Source organism: Echiichthys vipera, assembly GCF_963691815.1.
Source record: "Echiichthys vipera genome assembly, chromosome: 9".
Lineage (NCBI taxonomy): Eukaryota > Metazoa > Chordata > Actinopteri > Perciformes > Trachinidae > Echiichthys > Echiichthys vipera.
This window is the reverse complement of record NC_139834.1, coordinates 29,101,785-29,118,562: the sequence shown is the minus strand read 5'-3', so window position 1 is coordinate 29,118,562 and position 16,778 is coordinate 29,101,785. Positions and strand designations below refer to the sequence as shown.

The 16,778-nt window shown below is 43.2% G+C and overlaps 1 protein-coding gene across 1 annotated transcript in view; it reads left to right on the top strand.

Annotated features, from left to right (window-relative positions):
* Nucleotides 1-16,778, top strand: part of lamb2l (laminin, beta 2-like) — a 71,913-nt gene that overhangs the window by 4,917 nt on the left and 50,218 nt on the right. Inside the window, exon 2 of the mRNA XM_083920038.1 lies at nt 15,188-15,267. Coding sequence (XP_083776164.1) covers nt 15,225-15,267 — 43 coding nt within the window. The 5' untranslated portion in view covers nt 15,188-15,224. The remainder of the gene's footprint in view (nt 1-15,187; nt 15,268-16,778) is intronic.

The window sequence follows — 16,778 nt, the reverse complement described above, 5'->3', positions numbered from 1 at the left end:
CACAAAGGTGTTAAAGGTGCCAATAGCTGAGACCAATACCAACTGTTTTGTTGTTATTTATTCCCCTTTTTGCGACAGGAAAACAAATAACAAAACAACAAGGTTTGATTTGGATTATATGATTGGATTATGATAAGCACGTTTGTTACAAAGTTATGTTTCAAAGGTTAATATCTACGTGACGTGAACAAGTCCATTTTGACTTTTGGGTTCACACAGGAGAAGGTTCTGTGTTCGTTTGACCCGCCCGGACCTCCTCCCTACACTGACTTTGACTTTATAAGATATAGATTTGTGATACGGCAAATGCAACATCATTTTTAGGAGACAAGGCACCAAAGTGGCAAAACGTCACCTTCACTTTCCCGAATGCGGAATTTAATTATATTAAATACAAACTCTCTAGTAGCGTTAGCTCCACAATGTGTGTCGTCACAATGTTTTAGATTTCGGGGGGTTGGCCGTGTGTACGCTTCGTCCTCCACAACGGAGAATTTCTGGTCATCTAATGCGATAAATTACTGTTTTTCCCGCACTATAAGGCGCACCTAAAAACCTTCAAATGTCTCAAAAGCCGACAGTGCGCCTTATAATCCGGTGCTCCTTATATATGGACCAATATTGAGCCACAACAGGTCTCACAACTACGGTGAGCAGCCGCCGACTCTTTTTTCCCCCGTAGAAGAAGTAACGCGCGGTGCATGTTGAGATATACGACTGCGTGAAGCGTGCCGTTTCATTTACATGTGTGTGTTTGTGTAAAGAGCCCAAAATGGCTCCTGTTAAGAGACACGCTTATGACGCAGAGTTTCAACTCAAGGCCATTAGTCACGCAGTAGAACACGGGAATAGAGCAGCAGCCAGAGAGTTGAACATGAACCAATCAATGGTGCCGAAGTGGAGGAAGCAACAAGACGACCTCCCCTGACTGTTTTGTTGACGTTCCCTTTAGCGTAGCTCCATCTAATGGATGCAGAACGTAACCCCGGCCTCGACTGTAGCGTCTGTTCTATGCACCTTATAATGTGGTGCACCTTATATATGAAAAAAGTTTCAAAATAAGACATTCATTAAAGGTGCGCCTTATAATGTGGTGCACCTTATAGTGCGGAAAATACGGTAACTGTAATCTCACTGGTGTAGGTGGGCAAAGGCAGAGATCGTGTGTGTGTTTGTGTGTTTGTGTGTGTGTGAGGGGATATCCTTTAGTGTGCCTGGATAATCTATACATCAGGAGGCATCTCCAAAGAGTTTTCACTGCCGTCAGCCGCCCTGTGCTCCATCCGCGTGTCTTTGATATGTGAGCCTCTGTCAGGGCCTCTGCAGCGGAGACAGTCATAATCATGTCCCCTGATACAAATCAACCCCTTGTTTGCAGCCCACTGACAGGGCGGGCTGATTACCGCTGCGCCTCTTTTTCTTGTCTGTCTCCTGTGCTCCTTTCTTCCTGTCTGAGTTATCTTTCTGCGGAACTGTCACGCTAATTCAACTACTAATAGAGTGGTGTCTACAACTAGATAGATATCATTAATAGGGACGTCATAACTTAAAATCAGGATTGGCGATTCTCCCAGTGTGTTTTTATTCTTCTTGCACTCGACACTTCATCAAGCGTACGTAGACGACACAGCATAGGTTAGTGGTAGCCTGCAGCTAAATACATGCAAAAATACAAATTTAGGGACTGGGGTGGGGGGGGGGGGGGGGGGGGGGTATATTTTGAGGGTGGGATTGCTGTAGGCTACACCGCGGCTTACACAAGACCTATGCAGAGACAACTGCAGCACCACCACTGCTCTACTGTCCTCAGATATTTGATATTTCTGTCTTAATTATTGACTGCAGTCAGTGTAGGTCATCATGTTAGTGGATGGGACAAAATAATAATAATACATCAGTTATTTAATGCTTTAAAATGGGGTGAAATGTCATAATTGACAGTGGGTGTATGGGCGGGGCTTTGATGTGCCCTTATCCAGGATATTTTGGTTTCACTTGTGTACAGCTGGAGGAGGTGGAGACGCGTCACCCATCCTTATATGCAGTCTATGTATTAGATAGGTTATTGTCGTCAGGATCAGCTGATATTGACAATATTTCATCCTGTGAGGCTGTCACACAAATGTACCCCATTAATCTAATGTATCATCAGAGAGTGGACATTCAACTGTACCTGATGCTCCGGAGCAACACCCATAAATCATTGGTGAGAAGAAAGGGGATGGCTAAATGTTGTGCAGACAAATATTGCAACGTCATTTGTTTAATAAATTATACTTTTAATTGCATAACTTGGTCACTGAACAAATATCTTTTTGTTTGTCACTCAGAATATATTCTTAAATGCGCATTAACAAAAAGGCAGTGAGTGATAAATTTCATAAAATTCAAAAGTCTGTATGTTTTCTCTCTCTCTCTCTCTCTTTCAGTGACCTTTTCATTCGACAGCTGTTGTATTTCCTGTCGATGGGCAGCTGTGCACCGTGGTATTCGTGTAACATTTAAACACTTCAGGTTGAGAAAGTGTGACTGAACTTTCTCTGGCTTCCAGAAAAATCCATTTAATCATTAAATCCTGTTTTTCTCCTCACACTATGAAAAGTCGGCCGGTCTGTTGAGCTGCATTAATGCCAATCACCTAACAGGATGGAAACCTTTGGTGTCTTTCTATCGTTGCTCCATAGAATGCATCCTGACTTACTGCACTTGTGTGTGTGTGTGTGTGTGTGGTTTGCCAGCTGCACAGTGGCTGACCGGAAAGCCCTCCAAAGGGTTGTTAACACAGGCCAAAGGATCATTGGTTGCTCACTCCCCACCCTGGAAGAACCGTACAGCTCTCGTCTTGGATTAGTCGGGCTAAAAACATTCTGAGGGATCTGTTCCACCCACACTCACCAACACTTTGTGTTCTTGCCCTCGGTCAGACGTTTCAGGTCTCTAAGTGCTCGGACTAAGAGACTTAAGAACAGTATTTAGCCAAAAGCTATAACAGTGCTGAACACTGCAGATACCTTTACCTATGATGGTACATGATGCTCAGGGTCTCTGCCATCTACGGCTGCTACGGTGTGTGTGTGTGTGTGTGTGTGTGTGTGTGTGTGTGTGTCTGTGCGTGTGTGTGTGTAAGCCTGTCATTTAAATGTGTCTTTTAAAGGTCTTGCCTATTTCTTTTCGATGCTTTTAATGTTAAATTATTTCTGCACTTTAAGGGATTGTACTGTAAATTTCGTTGTACTGGTACAACAACAATTAAGACAAATTCTCTTCTCTTCTCTAGATCTCTGCTTTTTCCCTGTCTGAACACACAAACACACACACATGCACACACACAGATGGGAAATTTACACTGAAAAGGGCTGATGGCGTGCTAATAGCATCACAGATTGTCTCATCAGTAACAGGAAATGTAATTTCCTCGTGTGTTTTTAAGGAAAGTCGGCCAAATATCCCGTCTATTTTATCTAATCTAATATGGGCAGGAAACTTCTCCAGGCACCGGCTTTCTTCTTTTTCGATTACGCAGTGGCACATCATCTTTGGTTTCCTGTGTTCTGTGTTTTTAACCAGTGCTGCCAATTTAAAGCCTGGATTCAAATCAGCAAAATAGCTCAATCTTAATTTCACTTGGTGTCGTGTCACTTTGCATTTCTCTTCCAACTGTCATGTAAGCTAGAAAGAGCCGACAGAAGCCTATCAGCATGTGAGGTGTAGTAAAAGGAGTTTTAGAAATGTATGGATGAGTGGCACATACAAATTCACCTCTAACTAGGTTTCCAACCAGACGATTCGACCGCTGTCAGGTGATTGAATGGTTGCATCAGTTGCATATCCCTGCCATAGATATGAAGCATTCATTCATTCATTCATCTTCAACTGCTTGTCCCTGTTGGGGTCGCGGGGGGGATGGAGCCGATCCCAGCTGACATCTGGCGTGAGGCGGGGTCCACCCTGGACAGGACGCCAGTCTATCGCAGGGCACATAGAGACGAACAGAGACAGATAACCATTCACACCTACGGGCGATTTAGAGTCATCAATGAACCGAACACGTGCACGTCTTTGGACTGTGGGAGGAAACCGGAGAACCCGGAGAAAACCCACGTAGACACGGGGAGAACATGCAAACTCCAGATATGAAGCAGTATGACCTTACTATACCTCCGAGTTGCCTTCGTTATCATCTCTTTGTAATGGTGAGCTGGATCACCCATCAGCATCAGCATTGTATTAAAACTTCTAATACAATACCGTCACACGACATCGCTGACAGTCGATGTTGCGGCTGCACATGCGTGTTAATGCAAGAAAATGTTATATCGCATATTGAGGTGGGAGCCGTGTCGGGGCAATCCAAGCCCACTCTTTCTTCAATATGCGGAGTAGAGAACCTTTAATGCGGAGCCGCAAACTCAGAGTTGTCCTGTTCACCTCCACCTCTCACTGACTGCTTGTCTGGCTTTCTAGTACAAACATGAATGTGGTGATTGTGTTGGTTGGTGTGTGTCTGCGCTGAACTTAATCACCTTAAAGGCTCCGCACTGGCTACTGTCTGGTCATGCCCTCTCGGGTGCGTCCTTCATTGTTTAGTGAAAGATTAATATCTGTGATAAACCATTCAAGACCCTTAACGACGTAGCTGATTTCATAGTAAATCTGATACAGAGGGTTGTTGCTGGGTTGAATAAGAGGGCATAGTATCGGAAAAAGAAACTGTACCGGTTGTGTATTAACAGGAATGTATATACACACTTTATGTTGTGTGTGTAGGTGGTGGGGAACAAAGGCTAAGAAAGCCCAGGAGATGGTATTAGGTGTGCTTTGTTTGAGGTTTGGGTCAATAGCAGTGAAACTCCGCAGTGCAAACCTGAAATGGAGAATCATCTTTGATGGTAATCTTTATTTTACCGTAAGATGCCAACGCAAACAAGTAAATATCCAGACAGTATTATGGGATTTCCTATGGCTTCGCAGGTGATTATCTGACGATGTATGTAGTGGATTAGGGAGTTGTTTGAAGGGAAGTTGTTTCCTTGTTGGACTCTATGGTTAAACCAAAATCCCTTTAATTGAAGATGCTGTGTTTGGGTGGTCTGATACCATCAAATCAAGCAGATGGTTGAACAGTTGACTGGAGAGTCAGTTGTTGATGTTGGGCTCTAGTTGGTGTCTACCAGTGATTTCCTTGTAGAGTTCAGTTCATACGGGTTTCTTCAGGATTGGCGTAAACCAGGACTAGAGTCATTACACCCTTAATGTTGAGAAGGAGGGAGCTGTTCGCCTAGATGGCTCCATATCATTTCATAAATACTGCAATTGTCACTCAATCTAATCTAATTTAGGGAGACACACTCACTGTGGCCTCCAGGTGTGATACAGTAATTTGCAACTGCTTTGATCAGCACAATTGTACAGTGATACATCCAGGGTATCAGAACAACTGAGTCATGATGACTATGGAAATCAAGGGATGATCTCATTTATCTGGCTTTCATTATATTATTTTTTTTTAAGAGATGAAAAGAATAAGAGGGAAGACTTTTTGCAGCTTAGGGCGAACTCACACTGTCCGTCCGTCCCGTGCCCCGTGCTTTAGGGTCCTTGTCCCCCCCTCCAGGCCCGTTTGTACTCACACTACCTGGGCCTCGGCGAATGCTTCTTGCTGTCATCACGCCGTAACACGTCACACGCATTGATGACGTAATCGCGATGCGTGGCTTTGTTTACAAATCTTTCCGTAGACCTCAGAGTTTTTGTGCGTCTTGTCGACTGTTTTTGAATATTTTCATCGACCAAATCTGCAGTAAACACTCCACCTCCGCATCACACCAACGTCAACCTTTCGCTCGTGGTCGTACACGTGCTCACGCTCGTGCTCGTACATGTGTAAACGCGCTAACAATAGCCCACCACACCCAAACGGTGCGTGGCCAGCAAGCGTGCCGCAGCTAGGCGCGGTACGGTGCACTCACACTGGTCAAACGAACTAGGCTTTACCCGTAAAACCTGTTTTGGCACGGTACGGATGGACAGTGTGAGTGCGCCCTTAGAAGCAATAAAACTAATCCCCCAAAAGGGCAAACTGATGTGTTTGCAAACACTTATAGTGATATACACCCACACACAAATGTTCTCATCCAGTCTCTTGTGGCTGCTTAAAGTAATTTTTGACGATATAGTTAATCAGTAACGGAATTAGAGTAAAAGTAAAAGAATCACTTCAAGTGACCGTGGAAGCAATAAACCTAGAAATGAAAGTCAGGAAGCGGCATTGATTCATGCCATCTCTGTCAAACAACATGGAGAAATAATACATTTCACTTTTGTAGGTTCTGCTCAGATTTGTTGAGCAGCACAACAGTTAAAGATGGTGTTTTCTCTTCAGTAGTCAGTAAGAGTTCAACAGAGCAGCACTGAAAAGTATTTCCTATCTGAAATGTCCTCAAGGTCCCGTGCTTCCTCCTTCGGGTTGATTGTCCTGCTGTAGATATGACTGTGAGTGTGTTTTGTGTCATCGGATCAAAGGTTGGTTTTTAACCAGACACCCTGTCTTTGATACTTAACTGCACTTCACCTTCTGGTAGTTACAGGCTGCAGGTACATTTGTGGCCGTTGCTATGTACTAACTTGAGTAATCCTGTAGTGGAGCTGTATGCAATAAGCTGTAGTTCTAAGAGGCAAAGTGGATTTCTCTTTGTTTGTTATTTGCAGATTTTGTCCTTTCTGTTTGAATTTCTTGTCTTTTTTTAATTTACTTTTTAATGCATGCTTTGTGTTGTTTAAATCAGCGGTTCTCCCAAAGCTGGTATTTAAGTAGTTTAACTACTTAAAGAAAGAAAAAAAATCACACCTATTGAGTCTGCTGCAAAACCTGAACACATGTTGCGATAGAGTGTTTGAAAACTAGTCAGCAAGTGAGCAGTGGCGTCTAAACAGTAAGCTGTAAGTACTGGGTAAATTTTTGCTATAGAAAGCTTAAAGGGAAATTCCGGCGTAAAATCATCTTTTTCGGCAAATACAAATAAGCCATCGAGATAATTTTTTTGCGTAACTACTATTACCGGAGAAATCGCTAACAGTCGCTAACAGTAATTGATGTAATGTAATGCGGCTAACACTGATTAGCTCAGGGCAGCACGGTGAACGCATTAAAAATATTAAAAAAAATATTTTTTCTCTGCAGTAGCATGAGAAGAGTCCCTAGACACAAAACAAAGCAGCAACAACGTAGTTAGAGAACCCGGAGTTTATTAAAAGAGTGTTTTAAAGACTTACCGACTGGCCCCTGTACCAGCTCCTCTCATAGTAAAGTCCATTCAAGTGGATTACCAAAGTCAATCCCAAAGGAAGGAGCCCATTGGTGCTTTGTTGTGTGAGTAGGGACTCTTCTCATGCTGCTGCAGAGGTTTGCTGTTATTTTCAGCAGCATTAGTGGTTAAAAAAAAGCCATTTTAATGTGTTCACCGCGCTGCCCCGAGCTAATCACTGTTAGCCGCATTCGGCTGTTAGCGACTCTACCGTATTTCTCCGTAAATAGTTGTTACACAAAAAATGTCTAGATGGTTTATTTGACGAGTGTATTTGCCCAAAAAAAGACCCTGGGATGATTTTATGCCTGAATTTCACTTTAAAGTTATCAATCAAATTTGATAACCTAAAAGTTTAACAGTTCACATATCGTAGTTAGCTTATACGTATAGCATGTTAGCATGCTTATACATGTACAGTTAGCTAACAGTAGGATTGGAATATCCAGCTTTTGCCATTCAAAGTTAGTATTATTAATGCAAACTTGTCTAAACTGACCTAAACATTGTTAAATGACAACAATATTTACCTTTATATCATTAGTGGTGTTAAATAACATCCAGTTTAAAATGCAACCTAATGCGCGGTGTCGATAAAGCGGTGCATGTCTGACAGGGCTGTGGGGGATACATCAGACAAATGAGGTTAGGAACCGGCGTTGTGATTGACTACACGTCTGCCCTCACATGCTGCAGGTAACAGCAGCTCTAAATGATGAGTCACCTGCCTGTGTCAGGAACGCAAGCTGCCTCCATGAGCTCATCAGAATGATCTGATCCTATTTCCTGCTGGACCTTGTTTGACAATACTTTAACAGCAGTGTCTGGAGCTGCAGCGTGATGGCAGTGTGTTTGGTAGCTCAGTCTGAAGCCCTTCATTTGATGTGTACACACACACACACACACACACACACACACAGAGCCAGGCTTATCGCGTTATTGTGTTCAAGGATATGGGAGTCTGGGATTGTTTGGACTAGTGTCTCGAGATTTCTTAGCTTTGTCTGACCGCTGCACAGACGTTATAGTGGTGGCAGTGAACTTTCTGCAGGTTTCCTCTTATCTCGTTGGAAAGTGTGTGTGTGTGTGTGTGTGTGTGTCACAGTCTTTGCTCAAGGTCTAGGTTTACCAGGTGCAGTCTGACTTTTATTACATTCATTGTTTTATTTCCTGTATTTAAAAAAAAGACAAAACTAAAAACCCAGATTGTTGCATGTTCTTAAGTTTTCACCTTGTCACTATTTTTGTTTTTATACTCAACATATCTCTATGTTGTGCAGTCAAATGCTTTGTTGAAGTAAAAATACAATATGTATAAATATATAATCAGACAAAAGACGACAAGACAGATACAATAAGCAAAAATCAGATTTTTGAGGCCAGTACTGATTTTAGAGGGGGATAATTTCACAGATATCAAATATCATAGATTACTGATGTGTCGGCCAATATTGTGAGACCTTTTTGTGTGGATTGTGCATCGATATGACTCTGCAAAGATACTCAGAAAGCTGCATTGTGAAACAAATAACTTTCATTCATTCATTCATTCATCTTCAACCACTTGTCCCTGTCGGGGTCGCGGGGGGCTGGAGCCGATCCCAGTCTATCACAGGGCACATAGAGACGAACAGAGACAGACAACCATTCACACCTACGGGTGATTTTAGAGTCATCAATGAACCGAACACCTGCACGTCTTTGGACTGTGGGAGGAAACCGGAGAACCCGGAGAAAACCCACGCAGACACGGGGAGAACATGCAAACTCCACACAGAAGGACGACAGTGCTAACCACCACACCACCATATAAAACAATATTTAATATTATCATACAACGTATTCATATTCAGTCCATATTAATCTGACCTGGAACTCGCCCCAGTGGCTCCGCTGGCCTCTTCAGTGGTTGTTGTGCGTTGTCGCGTCGGCCTCTCCGTCTCCTCCTTTAGCAGGAGTCAAAGGTCACATCACCAGAGAGCCGTGAATGTGAGCGCTGCTTTGTTCTCTCCTGCAGTTTTTTAGTTGTCTAGTCTGATTCACACACATGCACGCACGTAACACACACATGCATGCATCTTACATGCACAGGCACAAACACGCACCCTCCCCCCGTTCTCTTTCTCTTTTCTAATCTAGTCATAGCACCAGTTGCTTCAACCTTTTGAATTTCTGAATAGAGTTGACCTCCGTGGTCCCGGTCTGATGGCTCAACCCAGTTTATGTGTCTCATCTTTTGTTTTTTAGTCTAAGTGAAGGTGACAAGGGTGAAACGGCACTAAATTCACATGCTGAACTTTAATGTTTGAGTGGAATTCCACTGAGTTTCAGCACAGTATACTTTGACATTTTTGGGAAATGTACCTTTTCATGTTCTTACAGTTAGCCGAGGTGTTAGATGATACCACTCTCAAGTCTGTTCATGTCAGGGTCGGGTTTTGTTTCCATTATAACAATTCATACTCAGGATTCACTTCATGCAGTTTATGGAAACTGTGAATTTATTTCATACAGTTTAATTTAGTTGCTGGTCCTAAATAATGTGATTTAATAATAACCTGCAATTCTTTTTTAATATTGTACTGTAACTAACGCTTAAACACGTCAAAATGACACAGGGTCAAAAATTCTACATGTACATACATTCAGCCAGTAACGTGATGGGGTCAGTGCTCCACAAAGTATTTTAAATCTCATTAAAATAACTTTCCAGACATTGCTTGACGAGCGGCATTTGTACTTATTTTATGTCAATCTGCTGCTTAACTGCACGCTGCGTATTGTTGTATATTGTATAAACCTACGTTTAACCACAATGTCCGTTGCACTCTGTCACATTTAGTTATTGTTTGATTTATTTTATGTTAGCTTTATTCTTATTTGATTTGTGTTTTTATGCTTATTGTCACTCTGATCCTTCCCCATCGTTGAATTGAAACTGTTATTTATAAATGAAGCTTCTTGAATCTTGAATCTTGAGTGACTACATTTGCTCTACGATCATACTGTACGAGTTGAAGCTAAACCGACGCGGAAGTGGAAAAAACTGTCGTTTCTGAGGCTGGGTCCAAAAGCAAGTCGATCCCCATAGACCAGCATGATAAAATGCCCAACTTTACAGCAGAAATCAACATGTTTACAGCCTCTGGTCTCTGAAGCTATTTTGACTCTATACTCTCTGTATAAGCTCATTTCACTGTTCATAACAACTGACAACTTTTTATACAAATTTAAGTTATATTACGGCTTAAAGTTATCATTCATTTATTCATCTTCATCCGCTTGTCCCTGTCAAAGCCGCGGGGGGCTGGAGCCGATCCCAGCTGACATCAGGCGTGAGGCGGGGTACACCCTGGACAGGACGCCAGTCTATCGGCTTAAAGTTATACATAACTTAATTTCCACGCTCCGGGGGATATCGGGGGTATATGTAGTAGTTACCTGAATGTAACTTCCTGTTCTATGAGTACTCTACTTTATTTTCAGTGTAAAGTATTCTGACATGTATTATGTGCAGAACGGGACCAAAAGAAGGCTTGTCTGTCTCTTTCCTTCTATGGAGTCTAATCATAAACTCCCTGATTAATAATCATGATATAAAAATGTAATATTGTTACATCACTGATCTATCCACAGTACCTAGAAAAAAAAGCGTCTTGTATTCGGTTTTATTTTGAAGGCGAGTTTCGATTCTGAGTTAGCTTAGCTTAGCACAAAACTGAAAACTCAAACTAACTTCATTTTCACATGACAGTAGTAGGAATCTAACTCTCCACCAGAAAGCACATAACTGTATAAACCAAAACGTCAGCATGGTCCTTTAAGGCTCCAAGGTGGTGCCTTTGGACTCTTACATGACGGTGCAGTTTCAGTGCGGAGAGCTAGTTGGGGTTAGTCAGAGTAGAGGTGAAGCTTTCATCCGTTGGTCAGTTCCTCTTGCTAAGTGCATTGAAAGTGTTGTGATGTGGGTGTGGTGCTGGTGCGCTGAAGCCCCGTGGCCTAGTTTACCCCAAAATGTCTCTCCATCCCTGCACGTCTCTGCCTCTCCCCTCGTTCCCTTTTTCCCAATGGGATTTCTCCTTTTTCCCATCCTTCTCTCTTCTCTCTCTTCCTGCTTTTAACTATTTCTCTTTCTATGGCCTCCCCTCTGCCTCTCTCGCCCTTCACTCTCCCTCAGTGTCCAGAAGAAAGGGGTGGTGCATTCCAAAAGCCTGGAGACCATTCCCCTCTTTCAACCAGTGGCCCGCGGAGTGACAGAGAAATTAGAATAAGAATAGCTGTCCATTCACCCCAGTGCCCCAGTGACGAGCTGGAAGGGAGCGAGGGAGGGCCAAACGGAGGGAGCCGGAGGGAGGAGAGGAATGAAGGGGGTTCGTTCACATTACGTTCCCATTGGCCGGCGGCGTTCCCTCTGTTTTTACACCGCTGCCGTCAGTTGTTGCTCTCAAGTTTGTTTTACACATTCTGGCGCACATACACACACCACACATGTCCATGCACGCGTAAATATACACACTGGGGTTCGAGGGCCCGCACACGTGCACACTTGGACACGGGACTCGCACATACACACTGTCAGACGAGATTGGCCCACGGAGACAGAGCGAGCAATTGTGACCACGCAGTGCAGAGGAGAGTGAGGTGACCTGTGGCTGTGTGAGTATGAAGCTACAATCCATTATTGCTGGTGTTGGTTTAATAATGAACGCTACACTTTTGTTGTGTTTTTCTCACTTGTATATCAGCTGAAACTCGTTCTGTGCTCTTGTGTTTTGGGCGGATTAGTCCTTTTCTGATTAAAATGTGACCTTGTGCTGTCACCACCTCTGTAGGTCGACTTTGGCTAAACTGTAAGCTCTTTTCACTGCGTAGCTGTTAAAATGTAACAATGGGGCGGCAGTTTAACAGTGCAGCAGGCAGTTTTTCAATTTATAAAAAAAACATTATTATTATGACGATTTTAGCTTTTTAATGATGATAAATGCTCAATTTTTATGTCCCTGAGCGGCGTTTTAGATCTCATTAAGTGGAGGGTTGTTTATATTTTAATATTATTGCGTTAAATCATTTATCACTTCATATCTGGATCGCTTTGGTGGCAAAGAGGCTTCACAACTCTCTGCAGATCTCTTCACTCAGACATAGAGTGGAGACTGTGCAATGACAGGCCCCTCTGCACCAGGACTGTAGTAATAAAGGACCGGGGGGGGATTACCAGCGGACCTTATCTCTACTCTATTGCGAGACCACGAGGGCCGTGATGCATGGAAAGATGGACCCATATCCTCCACTTTAAAAACCAATCTCTCACAACGCAATCTACTGTATTTGCTCTTTATTTTGGACAAAATAACAAAACTAGCAATCCATTACATATGTGAGCAGATGAAAAACCAGCATTTTGTGTCGATCATTCCTAATTATAACAAATCTACTGTTTAAATGGTCGATATAAGCATAAGCAAACATAGTTCTGGGTTATTATTAGCCGGTATATTCAAGATCTGTCAAGCATTGTAGCTCGCAATCTCGTGTTTTGAATCATCTGCTTTACAGATATACCACATATACAATAAAACCTTATTGTCAGGTATGCAAACAAGAACTTAATACACATGTCTGATTAATCCTCTGAGTGTTGACACGTTGCGGGGTCCCTCCTTAGTGCCTTTGCCTTTGACCGTGTGAGCCCTGCTCCACGTCGACCTCTTATTGCCAAGCTGAATGTGAAAAATGCTCTACAACAGAGACCTGCTTTAGATCACAAACCCGGATTAGTGAGTAAGGTTAAGCTTTTTGAAAAAAAGGCTTTCAAAGACAAGACAATTTGATTTGTCATTTGTCAGACGACAAAGCACTGACTTAATGGCTTAGTCCTGTCAGACCTTTCATTTGGCCCGTCCTCTTGCCTTCCTGTAGCCACCTTTATTTGTCTCAGAGGTCAGATTGGTTCAGTGTGCGACATGAACAATGTGTGTTCACACCTGTCAATGCGTGGGCCTACACACACACACACACACACACACACAGACACACACAGTGATCTGTCCTATTCATTGAGCAGATGTGTATGTTTGTGGAGCCCAAGTATACAAGAGGCCTTTCCTCTCTTCGGTGTCACAACATAATCAAGGCCCCTTCTCCCTCAGGGAAAACCCTCAAACTAATACACTACAGCCACATATTTGTCGTTATTAAGCTGCTTTGTGTAGCATTCTAGCACCAGTCATTACCACAGTATTCACACGGGGGACATTATAGTGTTAAAAGATTCACTGTAAACAAGCAAGACCTGTATCTAAAATGAGATTTGCAGATAGTGCAAAACACTTAAAAGGGAATTTTGGTATTTTGTCAACTTTGATGGCAGGGTGAATGCAAATGTTTATGCGGACCTTCTTCGGCAACATGCAATACCTCCAATTCAGTTGTCTCAGCTGCAATTTTCATGCAGGACATGTGTAGTGGTTAGCGCTGTTGCCTAACAGCAAGAAGGTTCCAGATTCGCATCCCGGCTGGGGCCTTTCTGTGTGGAGTTTGCATGTTCTCCCCGTGTCTACGTGGGTTTTCTCCGGGTTCTCCGGTTTCCTCCCACAGTCCAAAGACGTGCAGGTGTTCGGTTCATTGATGACTCTAAATTGCCCGTAGGTGTGTATGGTTGTCTGTCTCTGTTTGTCTCTATGTGCCCTGTGATAGACTGCCGTCCTGTCCAGGGTGTACCCCGCCTCACGCCTGATGTCAGCTGGGATAGGCTCCAGCCCCCCCGCGACCCCGACAGGGAAAGGCGGTTGAAGATGAATGAATGAATGAATGAAATGGCCAACCCCGAGTCCAGATCTAAACCCCATAGAGTATCTCTGGAAAATCCTTGTTGACAAAGTAATTGCTAAGAAATCCACTATAGTCAGTCTATATCCTATCTATTATCAGGTTACTATCAGAAATGTTTTACTACATCGTCGAAAGATGGAGAAGTTGCTGTTGTCTTGCCATGCTTTTGTGTGTAGCTACTGATGCAGGTCAACACAGTATCTTTAGCTAACAGCATTAGCGTAACTGTGCTCTGTCTGCAGCAGGTGTCTTTAGCAAAATGTGCTTTATCTTCTCTTTGGCTGGCGGTTTGTCCCCGTCAAACTGCAGACCCCGTATTTCACAATATTCTCCCTCTCTAAAGTTCCACTCAGGTCTTTAAGCAACATACTGTGATATTTGACAAAAACACTATTTCACTTATGATAACAACCTGGGTCTGGGGTAAAATCAGTGCCCTGTTTGACTACAGCAGTGCTCACGCTAAATACTGGACCAATTTCAAAAAAAGTTGTTGCCTTTAGTTACTTTCTTAGAAATACACGGGGAACTACGGTCCAAAATGTTCCATTTCTGTAATTTTTCAGACACAAACAGAACTTCTGATGTGACAGAGAGAATGCCAACTGTGATGACCTGGGGTGTTTACAAGGGTGTTGTACTAAATGAAGCTTCTAAAGACGTCTTATTGGGCGGCAGTAGCTCAGTCCGTAGGTGACCTGGCTGGGAACCGTAGGGTCCCTGGTTCGAGTTCCTGTGTGGACCATAAATGGAGCGTGGACTGGTGGCTGGAGAGGTGCCAGTTCATCTCCTGGGCACTGCCGAGGTGCTGTTGAGCAAGGCACCGAACCCCAAACTGCTCGGGGCGCCGGTCACTGGCAGCCCCCTCGCTCTAACATCTCTCCATTAATTGCATGTATAGGTCCTGTCTATGCATGTGTGTATTTCTGGCCTTTGTGTGCGAACATGATTAATAATAAGAGTGAAAAAATTAAATTTCCCCGTTGCGGGATAAATAAAGGAATTCTTTATTGATTTCTGTCACACTCAAATTGTTTGTGTCTGTGTTACAGCCAGCGAGACAGCCCGGTGTCCGTTCGTCCAGGCATCATGCTGACCATCACGGCTGTGTATCTGAGCCTCCTCACACTGGGTGAGTAGAAGATCGGTTTTGTCTTGTCTGTTTAAGGGTGCTGTCATTTCTCATTGAGGCTGAGACAACCTGAAAAAGGAGGTTGTGATTTTAGCATGAATTCAAATGCTCAACTATTCATGAAACCAAATGGTGATCATGAACCAATAAGAAGGCCATATGGTTTCGTGCCATATATTCATATTCAGTATATGGAAGTTTCTCAATAAAAGTACGTTAAAAAAAATGATTCCGTGGTAATTATGCGGTGCAATATGCTCTTTTTTATCCTGCGTCCCTGATTGGTTGTCACTATTAATTACTTTTTCTCATGAGCTCACAAATGAACACATACATTTCAGTCAAGTGCTAAGTTCATGACCTGCTGCCAGTCACCAAAATTGGTTTTCCCCATGTGTGTCCATGCTTTGCCTTGCTGTCATTGTTTATCTTGCTGATCTTTACACTGGAAAATGTCCCTCTCAGTTTGCATGATGTGGGAAAACTTGCACTTGAATGAGTAATTACTTGAATTTATAGTTTAATACAAAGATGTGATCAGCATGTACGCATAGACAGTCAGATACTAAAAGCTTGAAATACAGTATACATCACATAAAGAGCTGTCTTAAGGACGAAGGATCATCTTATCTGCTAAGACGCCAGAGTAGTTAAAACAACCTTTTGTGCAGCCTTTTGGAGACTTACAACAAACAATCGCAGATGTATGCATGAAATCCCAAACCACTGATTATAGTAGTGGTACTGGGGCCTAGTCCACATCAACACGGGTATTTTTGAAACCAAACTTCTATGGCCCACAGTTAAAAAAAATTCCCGTCCACACCGTCGTTGTGATAAAAAATATCTCCGTCCACATGAAACCGCAAAATCCGCCTCCATCAGCAGGTCACGTCTAGAGTGTCTCCATGGATACAACTGACTGTTTACCATTGCACAGTGTGACGTCAAACAATGTCGGTTTTCCTGTCCACACATGACTGCTGAAACCAGACTTTTCCCAATTGTTCACCCTGGACTCCGGTTACAAAAAAACCCTGGTTTCAGGGGCCCGCAACCGTGGTTACGTGTGGATGAAAGGACAAACCGTGCAGGGAACCACACAGAAATACCTGTGTTTTTGTGGACGGCCCCTATGTCATATTTTTCTCCAACGATGCATCTTGGTCCCCAACGTATCTAAAGTTTGGTTTCCAACACGCAGTACACTTCAGTCCAGTCGAGTCCAGTCCAGTCCAGTTTAGTTCAGTCCAGTAAGATCCAGTCCAGTCCAATCCAGTCCAATCATGTCCAGTCCAGTCAGGTTTAGTCCAGTCTAGTCCAGTCCAGTCAGGACTAGTCCAGTCCAGTAAAGTCCAGTCCAGTTTAGTGAGTCCATTCCAGTCCAATCACGTCCAGTCCAGGCAGGTTTAGTCCAGTCTAGTCCAGTGCAATCAGGACTAGTCCAGTCCAGTAAAGTTTAGTCCAGTTAAGTGAGTCCATTCCAGTCCAATCATGTCCAGTCTAGTCTA